Raw genomic sequence first — 20,770 nt, forward strand, 5'->3', positions numbered from 1 at the left:
TCTCTAGTATAAACTAAACTTTTTTCAGGGAAGGGGCGTGCCCCTCTACATGTAAATATGCCAAGGAAAATTTATGCAAAAATGCTTTTTCTAACAAAAAAATCCTCTTAGGAATAAGATTTAGGTGATTATTAAAAATCGGATTTATTTGTTCCGATCGAGATTAAGTTGTCTATTTTCATTTTTACAGCAGCGCCACCTGCTGTAAACAAAATCTTCGCAACGGACCAAGAAAATCGAGGAGTATGAACTGGGAAAATAAATTTTCCTCCATACTTCGTGAAACAGAGTCAAATCTCTCAAAGGCTAAGGTATCTGCATCATGTGATTTGTCAAGATTTCTCCCATTGCTCGCCTACTTACCAGTTAAAGTGCAATAATTTAATCCAAATTGCCTCTAACATAACCCCTTTGTTTGTTCACGCCACAAGCTTTTCTTTTCAGAGAAAACTCTATACGCCAAAACATGGTTACCCAGATTTAACCAGCAGAGGCTGTGAGTTTTAAATTCATTATAAAAAATATTTTATCAAAATCAGTATATTACTGTAGAGTACAAGCTTCATAACGATAATTTTTAAAAGTCATTGCCAATAAATTTATATGAAGTGTTGAAGCCTTCATCTTACCAAAGAGAGAGAGAGAGAGGATATTCTATAGCAGCAGATTTTTATTTACTGATAATTATTAGGTGCCATATCAGATTATTTAGCCATATTTCTGCTTTGACATGAAATATAATGAGCATTTAATAGGATGCAAAATATTCTAAATGTCAAATAAATTTAGAAATACAGTTGATGATTGAAGTTTTTAATATAGTCAGCAGTTCTCTTCCAATGAGGCGTGCTTCCTCACTGTTAGACATGTCAGGATATATGCCTGTGATGACAAGTACCCCACAGCTGGCTGCCCCTCCCCAAACATCTATCACCTCATCTCAACTTGTCAGCTCCTTACAAGAAAAGATGGAGCAACAGAACAGGGTATGTGTGTATTTGATATCCTTATTTATGTCTAGAAATGCCATGACATGTTTTTGTTGTTAATATATTTTGCTTTTCCTGTTGACAACAGTTTAGATTAGGTATTTTATGTCTAGCTGTTTGTTTGTCAGTTTACAAACTTTTAAAATACTATTTCTACAGTTCATAAATCTTAGTGCTCACACAAGTAAACTACATGTAAGAGGGTTATCAAAAAGTTCGGTGGACTGGCAGCATAAAATTAACACAGCTTAAGGACATCAATGAATTTTTTCACATTTATTCAACATAGTTTTTTCTTTCTAGAGAATAAACTATCTTTGAATAAATTGTGAATGTTTTTGTAAGAATGAATGGTATGACCACATGGCACAACCTCAAAATACCACATATTTTCACTGTGAATCTAATTGGGAAAAATATTTTAATAGGAACATATGTTGTCCAATTTTCACGTTTATTCACTCATGATGTGACAATATTCTTCTGTAAAATTTACCTCATTTTGTCAGTTCAAAACTTGCAAAGATTGCAAATGTTTTTGAACAGGCTGGAGAGAGACAAAATGTCCACATTACCTGTTTTAAATGGCAAAAGGCTTATTCTTTGTCTAAGTGTCCAAAGTCAGTCTTGTTGAAAGTAACGTTGCTCGCGTGCTGTAGAAATTGAATTCAGACAAGCGGATTAGGTTGCCAAAGTCAAGTGAGAATATAAATTGATAAGATAAATTGGAAAATTATCAATGTATCAAGCTTAATTTTTCAAAATTTCTTAAACTCTCGTTTGTGTGTTCCATATAAATTTTGTAAGCACATCCTATATAATACTGTATAAGTTGATTTTTAGTGAGATTCAAACTTTGTGATTTAGCCGTAAAAATCTATATAATTTTAGCAAGAAGTAATTTTAGTGATTTGACAATATCTTTCAAAATAGTTTAACCTCCTTAGTGCTGAATGAATTGTTAGCGATGTGCAGTTTTAGCGATCTCAACACCCTTGCTAATAAGGCCAAAATTGAGTCCTTGCTAAAAATTTTGCTTACATGGTACGGTGTATTAATTTTATAGCACCAGTCCACAAACTTTTTTTTGTTGTTAAACAATTTTATTTATTTTTAAGATTGAAAAAATACTATTATGAGACTACTGGTCACTGACTGACTGGATAGTTTTCTACTAAAATGTATAACTTACAGTGTATCTAATCTAATTTTCCTCATAATTAATGTTTTTGGCCTATGATTTACTCATTTCTATTTCTAGCTTATTGATCAGCTGATGCAGATGGTCAACAAACTGGAAACTGACAGAAACAATTACAGTGAACAGATGAGAGATGTTAGAGGTAAAAATGGAAACAGGCATCTGAAATAGCACTTATCTGTAGATTGTCTTCAAAATTAACAATTGTCAAAGCCAACAGTATGGACAAGAGCTTACAATAGAATTATAGTAAAATATGCTTACCGTATAACAAAGTGCCAGGGATGGATGATTTTGCTTTGTTATAAGCATAATTCGTTATTTTTGTTGAGTTTACAATATTTTTTAAAGTCACAGGGAATGAAATTTACTTTGCTCCAAGCATCAATTCATTATAAGCATGTTAGAGTAAGATTATGTGGAAAGAAAACAAATTTTAAGCTTGAGGGCTTTCACAGTTTTAATTCTAGGAAAATTATACTGAAAAGAAAATTGTTAAATACAGGTGAACAAGAATAATGTTCTTGTGGAGGGCCAGTAATTTTCTGTTTGGTGTGATGAACATACCAATAGCAATAGACCCTTATAACAAGCACTGTAAAAGTTGTCAAGTAAATTTTTGTTTGTGCAATGGTCTTGGGGAAAAAAAAGCAGAGCAATGGCCAGAATTAACATTAATTTGAGAAGCTGTCATGGAGAATTAATAGATGATTCTAACAAGATTGATATACAAATCAACAATTTGAAAATAATTATTTTTTCAAGGACTGTCTTAAGGAAGTGGTTATAATTCAATTGACTGGGTCCGTTTTAGATCAGTTATATCACCTGAGAACCCACAGTCCAAAACCTGACAGAGGTATAGATGTTGAGAACAAAATTGACCAACTACGAAGAGACTTACAAAGCGAGATTAACAGCCTACACATCCAGCTACAGAGAAACTCAGTGGACCACACAATACAGAGGGACATCAGGGATTTGTAAGTTATAAACACATTCCACAAAGACATCAGGGATTTGTAAGTTATACACACATTATACAAAGACATCAGGGATTTGTTAGCTATAAACACATTATACAAAGACAACAGAGATTTTTAAGTTATACATACGTTATGCAAAGACATCAGGGATTTGTAAGTTATACATACATTATGCAAAGCCATCAGGGATTTGTAAGTTATACATACATTATGCAAAGACATCAGAGATTTGTAAGTTAAAAACACATTATACAAAGATTTCAGGGATTTGTTAGCTATAAACACATTATACAAAGACAACAGAGATTTTTAAGTTACACATACGTTATGCAAAGACATCAGGGATTTGTAAGTTATACATACATTGTGCAAAGCCATCAGGGATTTGTAAGTTATACATACATTATGCAAAGACATCAGGGATTTGTAAGTTATACACACATTATATAAAGACATCAGGAATTTGTAAATTATACATACATTATACAAAGACATCAGAGATTTGTAAGTTAAAAACACATTATACAAAGATTTCAGGGATTTGTTAGCTATAAACACATTATACAAAGACTTCAGGGATTTGGAAGTTATACACACATTATACAAAGACATCAGGAATTTGGAAGTTATAAACACATTAGACAAAGACATCAGAGATTCGTAAGTTATACACCAGGGATTGACATTAACGGTTGTCCGATTGCCCAGGACAAGTAAATTCTCAGTTCGGGCAAGTGAAATTGTCGACGTACTTGTCCGATCGGGCAATTGAATTTTTCTCATACATTTTAATATTTTGTTTACATTAATTTATAAATAAAACAATAAACTGAACACTTGATTTCTGCACGAACCTGACTGGCATTGTTTTTGCATTCAAATTTCCTTGATAGCGTTTCTGGATTATACCCTTCATTTAAAAATCGGGTTCGTTATTTTCTTTTGTAGTAAATACGCTCTACGTCTAACAAATTTTGTTAACTTCTTATTAGGAAATTAGATTATTTATTCATGCACAGAATATAAGTACAGTGTAACACGATATATCCTGATCAAGATAAGATGTATGTTTTGTAGCAACTATCTTCCTTAAGCATTGCTTCACAGTTATCTCTGAAAATCATGAATCACAAAAGGATCCTACTGAAAATGATTTTTAAAATATGAATTTTATTAAAAGGAAACGGAGGGTTATTTCTGCATGGCAGTGTGTGTTAACAGGTTAAATTTACAAGGACAGTGGTATACATTTATGTACAAATGCAGCATCGAAATTTTTCAAGCTCAAGCCAAATTGACAGTAGTGAATTTGGTCACATATTTTCTTATCAAAACGTCTACAGAAATAATAATTTTCTTCTTAACTTCTTTCCTAATTTTGGGCAACCAAGTTAAGCATTCGGACAAGTCAAAGTCTGAGATCACTTGCCCAAAGGGCAAGTGAATCTGAAAGTTAATGTCTATTCCTGTACACATTTGTTTACCTTGTAGAATGGAGAATGAAATAAATTGTAGTCTCATCTTTTGGTTGTTGTTATTTTAATGTCATGAAATAGTCTGGTTTGAAGATACTTTTTTGTAATAAAATAAATCACTTTCCATTAAAACTACCACACTCACCACTATGCTACATAACTCCTGAGGAATTTGGAAGTTATACATTATACAAAGACATCAGGCATTTGTAAATTATACACACATTATACAAAGACATCAGAGATTTGTAAGTTATACACACATTATACAAAGACATCAGAGATTTGTAAATTATACACACATTATACAAAGACATCAGAGATTTGTAAGTTATACACACATTATACAAAGACATCAGAGATTTGTAAGTTATACACACATTATACAAAGACATCAGAGATTTGTAAGTTATACACACATTAGACAAAGACATCAGGGTTTTGTAAGTTATACACACATTATACAAAGACTTCAGGGATTTAAAAGCTATACATTATAAATTATGCAGGGAATTGTAAGTCATAAACACTCCACTGAGTCAAAGGGAATTTGTATATTAAATACATCTGACAGAGAGAATACCAGCAGCAGTGAAATGGAACAAAGATCCTGTCTTGATGGAAAAACTTTAAAATTGTTTTACTTTCTAGAATTTCTTTTTTGTATGACAGTTTGTTGACTTTTTTTTCAATATTAGATAATTTTATTTTTTTTTTTATATATTCACAGTGACAGTATTTTTCAAATGAATATAATTGCATCCTCATTAACATTATAAAATGACCTTATCAAAGTAGAAAATAATAATATTAAAAATGTTCTTAAATCAAGAAAATTTGATCTTGTCATAGTTCCTACACTGTATATCATTCCTTCAAAATGATGTTTAAATTCTGACTCTAATAACAGGAAAAACAATGTCCAGGACGACCTTGACCTGATGAGGAGAGACATAGACATACTGAAGTCTAGGATTGGTAAGTGTTATAAAGAGGTTATAATTAGACATTTTGAAGTCTATGATTGATTTAAGGAATAACTGTCTGATTTTTTGGATTCATGATGTGATCAATCGAGTGGCTTGCGTGATAATTTGCATAAAACGCTGAAGGCGTTTATGCATAAAATTATCATGCAAGCCAATCGATTGATCATCGTCATGAATCCAAAAAATCTGACAGTTATTCCTTATATTTACATGCTCCTGATTCTGCAAATTCCCGTGCTAATAGTCCCGCTTCTGTCTCTATTTGTCCCGCCCCGTACGTGATTTTTTTTAACCGCGCCTCTCGATGAACCAGTAGATTTATGTAGAAATAAAGTATTTTTACAGTTTGTAATTTTATCTCGGACAAAGACATTGGAAATGTAAATATTTGTTTTTATTATTATAAGACATACTGAACTCTAAGATTGGTATTTAATTATTATTATAAGACATACTGAAGTCTTAAAACATACTGAAGGTATTTTGTTATTATTATTAGACATACTGAAGTCTAGGATTGGTATGTTGTTATTATTATAAGACATACTGAAGTCTAGGATTGGTATGTTGTTATTATTATTATAATAAGACACACTGAAGTCTAGGAGTGGTATGTTGTTATTATTATCAGACATGGTGAAGTCTAGGAGTGGTATGTTGTTATTATTAGTAGACATACTGAAGTCTAGGAGTGGTATGTTGTTATTATTATTAGACATATTTAAGTCTAGGAGTGGTATGTTGTTATTATTATTAGACATACTGAAGTCTAGGATTGGTATGTTGTTATTATTATTAGACATATTTAAGTCTAGGATTGGTATGTTGTTATTATTATTTGACATACTGAAGTCTAGGATTGGTATGTTGTTATTATTATTAGACATACTGAAGTCTAGGATTGGTATGTTGTTATTATTATTTGACATACTGAAGTCTAGGATTGGTATGTTGTTATTATTATTAGACACACTGAAGTCTAGGATTGGTATGTTGTTATTATTATTTGACATACTGAAGTCTAGGATTGGTATGTTGTTATTATTATTTGACATACTGAAGTCTAGGATTGGTATGTTATTATTATTATTATTATAAGACACACTGAAGTCTAGGATTGGTATTTTGTTTTATTATTAGACATATTGAAGACTAGGATTGGTATGTTGTTATTATTATTAGACATACTAAAGTCTAGGATTGGTATGTTGTTTTTATTATTAAACATACTGAAGTCTAGGTTTGGTTTCTTATTATTATTATTAGACATACTGAAGTCTAGGATCGGTATGTTGTTATTATTAGACATATTGAAGTCTAGGATGGTATTTTGTTTTATTATACTTTCATTTTAAATACTAAAATCTGATTGGTTTAGACACGTTTAACAATCCGTAATATTACCCTCAGCGTTAGCAACTCACTTGACAACGGGTAACATTACGAAAATATCACATGCGTTCAAATCATGCGCGTACGGTTCACCGTAGAATTCTCAAAACGTCGGTTGTGCGTTTGAAAGAAGCCGAATAAACGACGTCAATAAAAGCTTGCGTCCGATGTGGCTTACTTGAAAAAGACAAACGACAGACGAAACATCCTTGCGAGTGCAAACTTTAGGTGATAAAGGACTTTTTGAGTAGCAAACAAATAATAAAGAGGTTGGTAAATCTTTTACGAAGCTTTCCTATTGAGAAAAATAGAAGTGGGGAGTTTGAAAGCTTTCTAAGCGTGAAGTTAACGATGATCTCCGAATTTTTTAATAACATCCGAATTCAATAAGACATTCAGTATAATAAAATAAATAGTGCACGTTTTTGAGGGTAACAGTTGAAATTGACACCCCTCGGAAAACCATTGTCAACCTCCGCTGACGCGTCGGTTGACAATGGTTTTCCTAGGGGTGTCAATTTCAACTGTTACCCTCAAAAACGTGCACCATTTATATATTATTATTAGACACACTGACGTCTAGGAGTGTTATTTTGTTATTATTATTATTAGACATACTGAAGTCTAGGATTGGTATGTTGTTATTATTTAAGACACACTGAAGTCTAGGTTTGGTATGTTGTTATTATTATAAGACATACTGAAGTCTTAAAACATACTGAAGGTATTTTGTTATTATTATAAGACTTACTGAAGTCTAGGAGTGGTATTTTGTTATTATTATAAGACATACTGAAGTCTAGGAGTGGTATGTTGTTATTATTAGACATATTTAAGTCTAGGATTAGTATGTTGTTATTTTTATAAGATATAATGAAGTCTAGGATTGGTATGTTGTTTTTATTAGTAGATATACTGAAGTCTAGGAGTGGTATGTTGTTATATTTATAAGACATACTGAAGTCTAGGATTGGTATGTTGTTATTATTATAAGACATACTTTAGTCTTGGATTGGTATGTTGTTATTATTAGACATACTGAAGCCTAGGATTGGTATGTTGTTATTATTATAAGACATACTTTAGTCTTGGATTGGTATGTTGTTATTATTAGACATACTGAAGCCTAGGATTGGTATGTTGTTATTATTATTAGACATACTAAAGTCTAGGATTGGTATGTTATTATTATTAGACATAGTGAACTCTATGAGTGGTATGTTGTTATTATTAGACATATTGAAGTCTAGGATTGGTATGTTGTTATTATTATCAGACATACTGAAGTCTAGGATTGGTATGCTGTTATTATTATTATAATAAGACACACTGAAGTCTAGGATTGGTATTTTGTTTATTATTAGACACACTGAAGTCTAGGAGTGGTATATTGTTATTATTATAAGACATATTGAAGTCTAGGATTGGTATGTTATTATTATTATTATTATAAGACACACTGAAGTCTAGGATTGGTATGTTGTTATTATTATTATAATAAGACACACTGAAGTCTAGGATTGGTGTTTTGTTTTATTATTAGACACACTGAAGTCTAGGATTGGTATGTTGTTATTATTATTAGACATACTGAAGTCTAGGATTGGGATGTTGTTATTATTATTAGACATACTGAAGTCTAGGATTGGGATGTTGTTATTATTATTAGACATACTGAAGTCTAGGATTGGGATGTTGTTATTATTAGACATACTGAAGTCTAGGAGTGGTATATTGTTATTATTATTAGACATACTAAAGTTTAGGATTGGTATATTGTTATTATTATAAGACATATTGAAGTCTAGGATTGGTATGCTGTTATTATTATTATAATAAGACACACTGAAGTCTAGGATTGGTATGCTGTTATTATTATTATAATAAGACACACTGAAGTCTAGGATTGGTGTTTTGTTTATTATTTGACATACTGAAGTCTAGGAGTGGTATATTGTTATTATTATTAGACATATTGAAGTCTAGGATTGGTATGCTGTTATTATTATTATTAGATATACTGAAGTCTAGGAGTGGTATGTTGTTATTATTAGACACACTGAAGTCTAGGAATGGTATGTTATTGTTATTATTGTGACATGACCATCTACCCTTTAAAACGTCAGGTATTTGACTTATCTGTGTCAACATTCAACTGTATATGTACATGAAGGCTTTAGCAATGGAAGACTATAATACAGGAAGTGTCATTATATTTATTTTATTATTTTTTCAGGTAAAGTAGAAAATGAATTGTCATCTGTTGTGAAAAGCAGAAGGGGTGTGTCCCAATATGAGAAGGTCAGTAGACAGGCCATCTATGTAATAAGATACTTTTATAGACCAGTCATCCTATGCATATACGTAAATATTTACATTTGCTGTGTTTTTCTACTAAGCCAACTGTGGAATTGATTTGAAAGCAATTTTTGTGTATACTCATGCGTAGAATTATACACGGTGAAACTCGCGCTAAAGTCACGTCACAATGAGGCTACAGAGACGTTAATAAATATATGACGATATAGGGCAGCGAGAAATTCTAACATTGAGTATATTTTTGGTGCATTTAAGCATGTAAAATGTAAATATAAGGAATGTTTTTAAGTTTAGTGTGAATTATTGGTGTGTAAATCACACAGACTTGCACGTAGGCATATTTTTCATGAAGCGCTAGCACGCTTCATGAAATATGCCTACGTGACAAGTCTGTGATTTACACACCAATAACTCACACAAAACTTAAAAACATTCCTTAATTGTGAAAAATGACAGTAAAAATGGTCACAAATGATCAATATTTGAAAAAGCACATGATGGCAATAACACCTCATCTATGAAATTGCACAGTGTAGATGTAATTCTTTGCATTTATAGGTACAGAATCACCAGTCTTCCCTAACTTCAACTGCAGACACCTGGAGTAGAGTCAGGGATCAGTATCAGATACAGGACCTCAGGTAAGTCTTTACTCAGTACAACCACAGACACCTGGGGTAGAGTCAGGGATCAGTATCAGATACAGGACCTCAGGTAAGTCTTACCTCAGTCCAACCACAGACACTTGGGGTAGAGTCAGGGATCAGTATCAGATACAGGACCTCAGGTAAGTCTTACCTCAGTCCAACCACAGACACCTGGGGTAGAGTCAGGGATCAGTATCAGATACAGGACCTCAGGTGAGTCTTTACTCAGTCCAACCACAGACACCTGGGGTAGAGTCAGGGATCAGTATCAGATACAGGACCTCAGGTGAGTCTTTACTCAGTCCAACCACAGACACCTGGGGTAGAGTCAGGGATCAGTATCAGATACAGGACCTCAGGTAAGTCTTACCTCAGTACAACCACAGACACCTGGGGTTGAGTCAGGGATCAGTATCAGATACAGGACCTCAGGTGAGTCTTTACTCAGTCCAACCACAGACACCTGGGGTAGAGTCAGGGATCAGTATCAGATACAGGACCTCAGGTGAGTCTTTACTCAGTACAACCACAGACACCTGGGGTTGAGTCAGGGATCAGTATCAGATACAGGACCTCAGGTGAGTCTTTACTCAGTCCAACCACAGACACCTGGGGTTGAGTCAGGGATCAGTATCAGATACAGGGCCTCAGGTAAGTCTTACCTCAGTACAACCACAGACACCTGGAATAGGGTCAGGGATCAGTATCAGATTCAGGACTTCAGGTAAGTCTTACCTCAGTACAACTGCACACACCTGGAATAGGGTCAGGGATCAGTATCAGATACAGGGCCTCAGGTAAGTCTTACCTCAGTCCAACCACACAAACCTGGAATAGGGTCAGGGATCAGTATTAGATACAGGGCCTCAGGTAAGTCTTACCTCAGTACAACCACAGACACCTGGGGTAGAGTCAGGGATCAATATCAGATACAGGACCTCAGGTGAGTCTTTACTCAGTCCAACCACAGACACCTGGGGTAGAGTCAGGGATCAGTATCAGATACAGGACCTCAGGTAAGTCTTACCTCAGTACAACCACAGACACCTGGGGTTGAGTCAGGGATCAGTATCAGATACAAGACCTCAGGTAAGTCTTTCCTCAGTACAACCACAGACACCTGGGGTAGAGTCAGGGATCAGTATCAGATACAGGACCTCAGGTAAGTTTTTTCTCAGTACAACCACACACACCTGGAATAGGGTCAGGGATCAGTATCAGATACAGGACCTCAGGTAAGTCTTTCCTCAGTACAACCACACACACCTGAAATAGAGTCAGGGATCAGTGCCAGATACAGGACCTCAGGTAAGTCTTTCCTCAGTACAACCACAGACACTTGGGGTAGAGTCAGGGATCAGTATCAGATACAGGACCTCAGGTGAGTCTTTACTCAGTCCAACCACAGACACCTGGGGTAGAGTCCGGGATCAGTATCAGATACAGGACCTCAGGTAAGTCTTACCTCAGTACAACCACAGACACCTGGGGTAGAGTCAGGGATCAGTATCAGATACAGGACCTCAGGTGAGTCTTTACTCAGTCCAACCACAGACACCTGGGGTAGAGTCAGGGATCAGTATCAGATACAGGACCTCAGGTGAGTCTTTACTCAGTACAACCACAGACACCTGGGGTTGAGTCAGGGATCAGTATCAGATACAGGACCTCAGGTGAGTCTTTACTCAGTCCAACCACAGACACCTGGGGTTGAGTCAGGGATCAGTATCAGATACAGGGCCTCAGGTAAGTCTTACCTCAGTACAACCACAGACACCTGGAATAGGGTCAGGGATCAGTATCAGATTCAGGACTTCAGGTAAGTCTTACCTCAGTACAACTGCACACACCTGGAATAGGGTCAGGGATCAGTATCAGATACAGGGCCTCAGGTAAGTCTTACCTCAGTCCAACCACACAAACCTGGAATAGGGTCAGGGATCAGTATTAGATACAGGGCCTCAGGTAAGTCTTACCTCAGTACAACCACAGACACCTGGGGTAGAGTCAGGGATCAATATCAGATACAGGACCTCAGGTGAGTCTTTACTCAGTCCAACCACAGACACCTGGGGTAGAGTCAGGGATCAGTATCAGATACAGGACCTCAGGTAAGTCTTACCTCAGTACAACCACAGACACCTGGGGTTGAGTCAGGGATCAGTATCAGATACAAGACCTCAGGTAAGTCTTTCCTCAGTACAACCACAGACACCTGGGGTAGAGTCAGGGATCAGTATCAGATACAGGACCTCAGGTAAGTCTTACCTCAGTACAACCACAGACACCTGGGGTTGAGTCAGGGATCAGTATCAGATACAGGACCTCAGGTGAGTCTTTACTCAGTCCAACCACAGACACCTGGGGTAGAGTCCGGGATCAGTATCAGATACAGGACCTCAGGTAAGTCTTACCTCAGTACAACCACAGACACCTGGGGTAGAGTCAGGGATCAGTATCAGATACAGGACCTCAGGTGAGTCTTTACTCAGTCCAACCACAGACACCTGGGGTAGAGTCAGGGATCAGTATCAGATACAGGACCTCAGGTGAGTCTTTACTCAGTACAACCACAGACACCTGGGGTTGAGTCAGGGATCAGTATCAGATACAGGACCTCAGGTGAGTCTTTACTCAGTCCAACCACAGACACCTGGGGTTGAGTCAGGGATCAGTATCAGATACAGGGCCTCAGGTAAGTCTTACCTCAGTACAACCACAGACACCTGGAATAGGGTCAGGGATCAGTATCAGATTCAGGACTTCAGGTAAGTCTTACCTCAGTACAACTGCACACACCTGGAATAGGGTCAGGGATCAGTATCAGATACAGGGCCTCAGGTAAGTCTTACCTCAGTCCAACCACACAAACCTGGAATAGGGTCAGGGATCAGTATTAGATACAGGGCCTCAGGTAAGTCTTACCTCAGTACAACCACAGACACCTGGGGTAGAGTCAGGGATCAATATCAGATACAGGACCTCAGGTGAGTCTTTACTCAGTCCAACCACAGACACCTGGGGTAGAGTCAGGGATCAGTATCAGATACAGGACCTCAGGTAAGTCTTACCTCAGTACAACCACAGACACCTGGGGTTGAGTCAGGGATCAGTATCAGATACAAGACCTCAGGTAAGTCTTTCCTCAGTACAACCACAGACACCTGGGGTAGAGTCAGGGATCAGTATCAGATACAGGACCTCAGGTAAGTTTTTTCTCAGTACAACCACACACACCTGGAATAGGGTCAGGGATCAGTATCAGATACAGGACCTCAGGTAAGTCTTTCCTCAGTACAACCACACACACCTGAAATAGAGTCAGGGATCAGTGCCAGATACAGGACCTCAGGTAAGTCTTTCCTCAGTACAACCACAGACACTTGGGGTAGAGTCAGGGATCAGTATCAGATACAGGACCTCAGGTGAGTCTTTACTCAGTCCAACCACAGACACCTGGGGTAGAGTCAGGGATCAGTATTAGATACAGGACCTCAGGTAAGTCTTTTCTCAGTGCAACTGCACACACCTGGAATAGGGTCAGGGATCAGTATCAGATATAGGACCTCAGGTAAGTCTTTCCTCAGTACAACCACACACACCTGGAATAGGGTCAGGGATCAGTATCAGATACAGGGCCTCAGATAAGTCTTACCTCAGTACTACCGCACACACCTGGAATAGGGTCAGGGATTAGTATCAGATATAGTACCTCTGATTAGTAATCAGTAATGATAACAATGATTTGTTGAAAATATTCTTCTCAAAGTACTTCAAAGCTCTGAATAAAATTGAATAAAACGCATAAATTGCAGTTTATATTATAGCATATATTCAAGATCTTTGAGAGTAAAGGCTACTGAACCAAAGTTTTAAAACTAGTAAGAAAAATAATTGTTAGAATTGTAAATACATGTACATCGAGTCAGTAAATGTACAATATCTAAGTTAGATGCTGTTTTTATAGGTCTACTGTGTCGTCATTGAAAAACAAGGTGGATAATTTGGAGTACTCTGTAGGGAGTGGATCAGTGACACCGAAACAGAAATACACATCCAACAGCGGGGTACACACTCCTCTATACATCAACGCAAAGTCCTCCACCCTCTATGATAATGGTACAGTATGTGATGTAAATTTTGGGCTGCCAGTCCTTACAATTTTGGTGTAAGGCTTATGATCTGATCATCAAAATTACATCTTTAGATTTCTCCATTTATTCTTTCTCCATCAAAATTTTGAAAGACAGGTATTTTCATAGCTGTCTGTTGTCATTGTTTACTATTATTTAAAAAAAGTTGTAGTCCTTACAGCCCTTTCTTGTCCATTTATAGTAGGCTGGCTAACTTGTGATGTAAATCATTTTAATGTCTTAAAGTGAAAAAAAAATCTGCAGTATCCTGGGTCACCTCCCAAAAATTTTTCATTTTATGATGTTTGCAGTTCTTTATCAGATAACAATGTCAAAATTGTGTACAGATTAGGGATGGCAATCGAATACAGAATTGTTAATCGGTTAACCGCAAGACGTTCCAACCGATTAACCGGTTAATCGTAACAAATTTCACATCTGGAATTCTTTTTTAAGTTAGTTTTTTTTCATACCCCTACCCACAAATAAAAAATATTACATGAATAACAAGAGGCCCATGGGCCACATCGCTCACCTGAGTAACTTTGGCCATGCTGTTGGCCATGGCCTTGTAATACCTATTGTGGCCCCACCCTCCCCCCAGGGGCCATGATTTGAACAATTTAGAATCTACACTACCCCAGGATGCTTCCACATAAGTTTCAGTTTTTCTGGTCCAGTGGTTCTTGAGAAGATTTTTAAAGATTTTTCCTATATATTTCAATGTAAAACTTGGGATTCCCCCTATTGTGGCCCAGCCCTATCCCCTGGGTCATGATTTGAACAATTTAGAGTGTACACTACTTGAGGATGCTTCCACATAAGTTTCAGCTTTTCTGGCCCAGTGGTTCTTGAGAAGAAGATTTTTAAAGATTTTTCCTATATATTTCAATGTAAAACTTGTATTTCCTATTGTGGCCCCGCCCTACCCCCGGGGGTCATGATTTGAACAATTTAGAATCTACACTACTCCAGGATGCTTCCACATAAGTTTCAGCTTTTCTGGCCCAGTGGTTCTTGAGAAGAAGATTTTTAAAGATTTTTCCTATATATATTTCAATGTAAAACTTGGATTCCCTATTGTGGCCCTGCCCTACCCCCGGGGGTCATGATTTGAACAATTTAGAATCTACACTACCCCAGGATGCTTTCACATAAGTTTCAGCTTTTCTGGCCCAGTGGTTCTTGAGAAGAAGATTTTTAAAGATTTTTCCTATATATTTCAATGTTAAACTTGTATTTCCTATTGTGGCCCCGCCCTACCCCCGGGGGTCATGATTTAAACAATTTAGAATCTACACTACCCCAGGATGCTTCCACGTAAGTTTCAGCTTTTCTGGCCCAGTGGTTCTTGAGAAGAAGATTTTTAAAGATTTTTCCTATATATTTCAATGTAAAACTTGTATTTCCTATTGTGGCCCCGCCCTACCCCCGGGGGTCATGATTTGAACAATTTAGAATCTACACTACCCCAGGATGCTTCCACATAAGTTTCAGCTTTTCTGGCCCAGTGGTTCTTGAGAAGAAGTTTTTTAAAGATTTTTCCTATATATTTCAATGTAAAACTTGGATTCCCTATTGTGGCCCCGCCCTACCCCTGGGGGTCATGAGTTGAACAATTTAGAATCTACACTACCCCAGGATGCTTCTACATTAGTTTCAGCTTTTTTGGCCCAGTGGTTCTTGAGAAGAAGATTTTTAAAGATTTTTCCTATATATTTCAATGTAAAACTTTGATTCCCTATTGTGGCCCCGCCCTACCCCCGGGGGTCATGATTTTTACAATTTAGAATGTACACTATCCCAGGATGCTTCCACATAAGTTTCAGCTTTTCTGGCCCAGTGGTTCTTGAGAAGAAGATTTTTAAAGATTTTTCCTATATATTTCAATGTAAAACTTGTATTTCCTATTGTGGCCCCGCCCTACCCCCGGGGGTCATGATTTGTACAATTTAGAATCTACACTTCCCCAGGATGCTTCCATATAAGTTTCAGCTTTACTGGCCCTGTGGTTCTTGAGAAGAAGATTTTTTAATGACCCCACCCTATTTTTGTCTTCTCTTGATTATCTCCCCTTGTGAGGGGACTTGGCCCTTCATTTGAACAATTTAAATTCCCCTTTACCCAAGGATGCTTTGTACCAAGTTTGGTCAAAATTGGCCCAGTGGTTCTTGAGAAGAAGTCAAAAATGTGAAAAGTTTACAGACGGACGGACAGACAGACGGACAGACGGACGGACGGACGACGGACAAAATGTGATCAGAAAAGCTCACTTGAGCCTTCGGCTCAGGTGAGCTAAAAATATACAAAACGGCATTAGTAATGTTTTGTAATGCTTGATCTCTATACTTTGCCTATTTTATTCAATTTCGAAAGGAAAACCATAAAACATCCATGAGATACATTTACGAATATAGGATACTGATAATTCATTGCGACCGGATGTTACACAAGGTCATTTTGCATTGTCATCATAAACAGGATCAAAGTCTGAACTATCATTGAATTTATAATGTTTGTATAAAAATATAATCTGGCAGAAATAACATCAAAAGATACACAATGTAATAAGTTCACAATGCTCCACGGTGACTTAATTAATATCATAAACGAAATATAGGACAGGCTGGGTAATGACAGGATGTTTAAGCAGCAATTTACACTTCACCAATTGACCAATTACCCAAACACCTCAATCCCGAGTCTTCATTAATTATCTCAGAATTAGTGAATACGTTATGACTTTTCAACATTCATAGCTTTTTTTAAAATTGCAAACTGAATTTCAATGAAATTTTCACATATTTTAATTTTTTTTCCGACTAACCGATTGCAGATTTCCTAACCGATTACCATCGTTCCGACCGATTAATCGGTTAACCGGTTAAAAATTGCCATCCCTAGTACAGATAAATGTGCATTTTTCACTTTAAACTTTGACTTGCAGGTTATAAATCAGAACAATCTGTGAATAGTGTAATGGACTTGGATGACCTTGACCTTTCTGATGATGATGAAAGCACTGATTTTGAAATGTTTAATCCTCAGAAAGCCCAGATCAGCTCTACCTTAGTTGACTCAGGTATGTACACAACTACTGAATAATGCTATGATTCGCAAAATCCATGTATCATGTTTTTGCAAAATGGCTTCCCCCTCCTCCCTCCCCCCCCCCCCCCAAAAAAAATTACGATTCTGCAATTTTTTTGTTTCATTTTCACAAAAAATTTTCTTTTCTGCAGTTTGTTACCTGGTTACTCACTGGCAGAAGTGAAATATGTAGATGAAATATTTTTACCCAACAATCCATATAAATTCTATCCTGACTGTTTCATTTCTTGTGTACTTTTCATGTTCTCTCGATTGAAAGTCAGTTTGTAAGCCCTTTTTTTGCATTCTTTCATCCTGGTGCTGTTGAAATCAAAAACCTGATTCTGTTGCAAGTTGTTGTCTGCAGTTCTCTTTCTTCAAAACGTCAGTGAAAAGAAATACACTGGTGTAAAGTGCAAATGAAATAATTCTGATCCATTTATTGTGCTTGCTAACTTGTGTCTGGAGTTTGTGCCCAAATTTCTAGTCTGCAAAGCTCATCACCACAGGTTAATTTTGGAAATGTAGTTATAACAGTGGTAGAGTTCATTTTGTCCATAAAACACCATGGAAAAGTAAAGTTTAAAATTTTCAATATTTGTGGAAATTAAACCAACTACTAGTAATGCCTAGTTTTCACATTGAGTGAATATTAATTGATTTAATACTTAGCAAAGAAGAAAGAAATCTTCCTTTTTCCCTTCCAGATTTAATTTTTGATTTTGGTCAATTTTATTGATTTTTCATGTCAAATATATGCATTTATACTTCTTAAATGCACTGACAAGTTTTCACTCTGATTTTTTTCATTGATGATCACAAGGGACAGTTATACGAGGGGTGATCAAAAAGTTCGCGAACTAATTGAATTACTTCCTTAAAAGAAATAAAGTGAGGTTTCAGTGTTTATTATTTTTTAAAGTAGTCCTCTCTGATTTTAATGCACATCTGTCATTGTTCTGTCCATGCGCGAATCACGTGATCCAGGCAGTCACATTACATGCTCTGTAGCAGTCTGTTCAGAGAAGCTAAAAGATTTTTCCAAGTCTTATATTTCTTACCATGCAAGTTATATTTTATAACAAGAACAGTTCGTCCGAAATGGCCAAATCTCGGCAATAGGATGGGTGGATAAGGATATCCCTTCCCACAATTAGTGTGGTGACCCATCACAATCCTAGTCCTCTGTCTCTGGAGCGTCGTTTATCCAATGTGGATAAAGTATGGACGCTTTCTTTTTATCACATCTCATATGTTTAAAGTCTAAAGTAAACGATATTTTAGGGACTTAATAATTATATCATTGTTAAGATATTCAGTCATTTTTCTAATTGTAACTTGACGATGTTTCAAAACAAATTGCTCAACTAAGGACATCTTTTCCCTGGCTTGCTTTCGCTGGGCAACAGAACAAACATCATTTTTAACCATCTCCCTGTCTTTTCTTAAACACTTAATCCAATTAATGTTTGAACTTCTGGTAAGTCTTTTATCTTCATAAACCTTGTACAAATTATCATATTCTACTGCAAAGGAATTTCAAGATATACGTTAAACTTTACAACTGTTCGTTGCTCAAGTACGACTAACAACCATTTTTTGTCACATATTGACGTCATGACTAAATTTCATTCTGATCTGAATTTTGGTTTTGTAAATATAGAGATAGTTCACGAACTTTTTGATCACCCCTCGTATCTTGATTTAAAAATTTTCAGACTGACATTATATTTCTTATAGTCAATTTCTACATGGATATTTGATAAATGTACATAGCAAGACATTAGAATGAATTGTTTTAATTGGGTCTCAAAATGTAATATCTACCAAAGAATTACAAAAAACTAGAGACAAATGTGAGAGTTATTTATTGCATGAAATTGAATTTCTCCCATATCATTTTGTTTTATGTTTAATCACAGATGTGTCATGGTAAGTTGTAATTAATATTGTGGCTTTTTTGGCTCCAGTTTCATTTATTCAGTTGCAATACAGTGTACACATTTTGTTATTTTATTCTATTGTTGCATTTCTTTCATAATCATTTATTTGTTTTTACATATTTTTTGTCATTTTTTTCCCATGAGGGGTTGTAAATTTTTAATATTATCCCTAAAACATTTAAGAGCAATAAGTTCTCATTAATTTTGTGTGCAATCACTACTTGAACTGAAAGCATATTTTTTAGAAATATTCCAAAGTGGCACTCCTCCATTATTAATTAGCTTATGCATTAAGATTGGCAGATAAAGTGATATACTTAACTCACAAATAAAGAGCTGAGATTGTGTAATGTCTCTAGAGAAAAGCTGTCAAACCAACAGCAGATTTCATAGTGTAGTAGTGGTACATTTTCATATACATTGTAAATAAATACCTACTTGTACTGATAAATTAATTTAAATTTATGAATTTCAATGCACACCAGCTGATAATTTTATTTTATTTTTTTTTGTAGATGAAGACATTAACCTTTCTGACCTTGACCTTAGTGATGACGACCCCTTGGTTTTATAATATTTTACATGTAGATATTTCTCTTGCCTAATTCATTTACATATGTACCATGTACTCCTTCTCTGTGACATATTTCAATTATTTGTAATGCAATTTTTTTTTTCATATTATTAAAAATACATGTGGTAAATATACATGTAAAATATTGTTTATGTGTTTGTGTGGTGAATATCAGTACATGAAACCAGGGCACTTAAGTGACTGTGCATAGATGGTGCTTAAGTTTCTACAAAAGGCCAAAACAAATACTTGGCAAAACTTAAACCAAAGAAATTCATTCAATAAATTCCTTTCATCAAAATTAGACATGCAATATCTAACAGCAGCTTATTAGAAACTGATAATCAAGCTTTAAATAAGTATGCACATCTTACAAATACTGAAGCTGCTTAATACTGTTTACAAGTATGTTACCACCGCAAGTGAGTTAAGGCTAAGTATAGACGTTTTGATACAAATGAGCTAATTAATTAAAACGCATAAGGGCTATACCTTTCATACAGAAAAAGTTCAAACTTGTTTCCTAATACAAACTTGGTAACCACGACATGTGGTAGCCAGTGTAAATTATGACGTCAACGTTTTTCTACTACACAAGTTTATAAGGAACATCAGCAAAATAGCTTCACCGCATGGGTATATTTTATTTTGTTTTACAGAAATAAGGTATAAATAGAAGCAGGATATTCCAAGGATTTATGACATTGCTGCACAAATGTTGACAGTGAAATGGTTTAGTTACTACATGTATTCATAAAGATTTGAGTTGAAACATGGTAAAAATTCACAGTCCTGTGTAAGTTTCCTCAAATTTTCATCAAATGGGAAAGTGCATAGGATTTGTGCAGCAATTTTATCAATTTTTAACAATATTCTTCTAAATATTATACATTATGTTTTTAAAATCAAGTAGGATATGCCCTTGCACCGACGTTGTTTTGTTGTTTATTACCTTGTGTGGTAAAGAACAATGACATCATAATATGACATCATAATGTGCACTAGCTTTAACATGTTGTGGGTACCAAGTAT

The 20,770-nt window shown here is 35.7% G+C and overlaps 1 protein-coding gene across 1 annotated transcript; it reads left to right on the plus strand.

Annotated features, from left to right (window-relative positions):
* Positions 1 to 196: 196 nt before the first annotated feature.
* On the plus strand, positions 197 to 19,868 carry LOC133200924 (uncharacterized). Its single transcript, XM_061336739.1, has 11 exons — positions 197 to 311; positions 445 to 496; positions 823 to 986; positions 2,251 to 2,332; positions 3,005 to 3,173; positions 5,562 to 5,629; positions 9,269 to 9,333; positions 9,910 to 9,992; positions 13,966 to 14,117; positions 17,079 to 17,213; positions 19,680 to 19,868. The coding sequence occupies exons 1-11, from the start codon at positions 246 to 248 to the stop codon at positions 19,736 to 19,738; spliced, it is 1,095 nt and encodes a 364-aa protein (XP_061192723.1). The 5' UTR covers positions 197 to 245; the 3' UTR covers positions 19,739 to 19,868.
* Positions 19,869 to 20,770: the final 902 nt, after the last annotated feature.

The sequence above is a fragment of the Saccostrea echinata genome, unplaced genomic scaffold (genome assembly GCF_033153115.1).
Source record: "Saccostrea echinata isolate AGI-Se365-2 ecotype Australia unplaced genomic scaffold, CSIRO_AGI_Sech_v1 ptg000041l, whole genome shotgun sequence".
Classification (NCBI taxonomy): domain Eukaryota; kingdom Metazoa; phylum Mollusca; class Bivalvia; order Ostreida; family Ostreidae; genus Saccostrea; species Saccostrea echinata.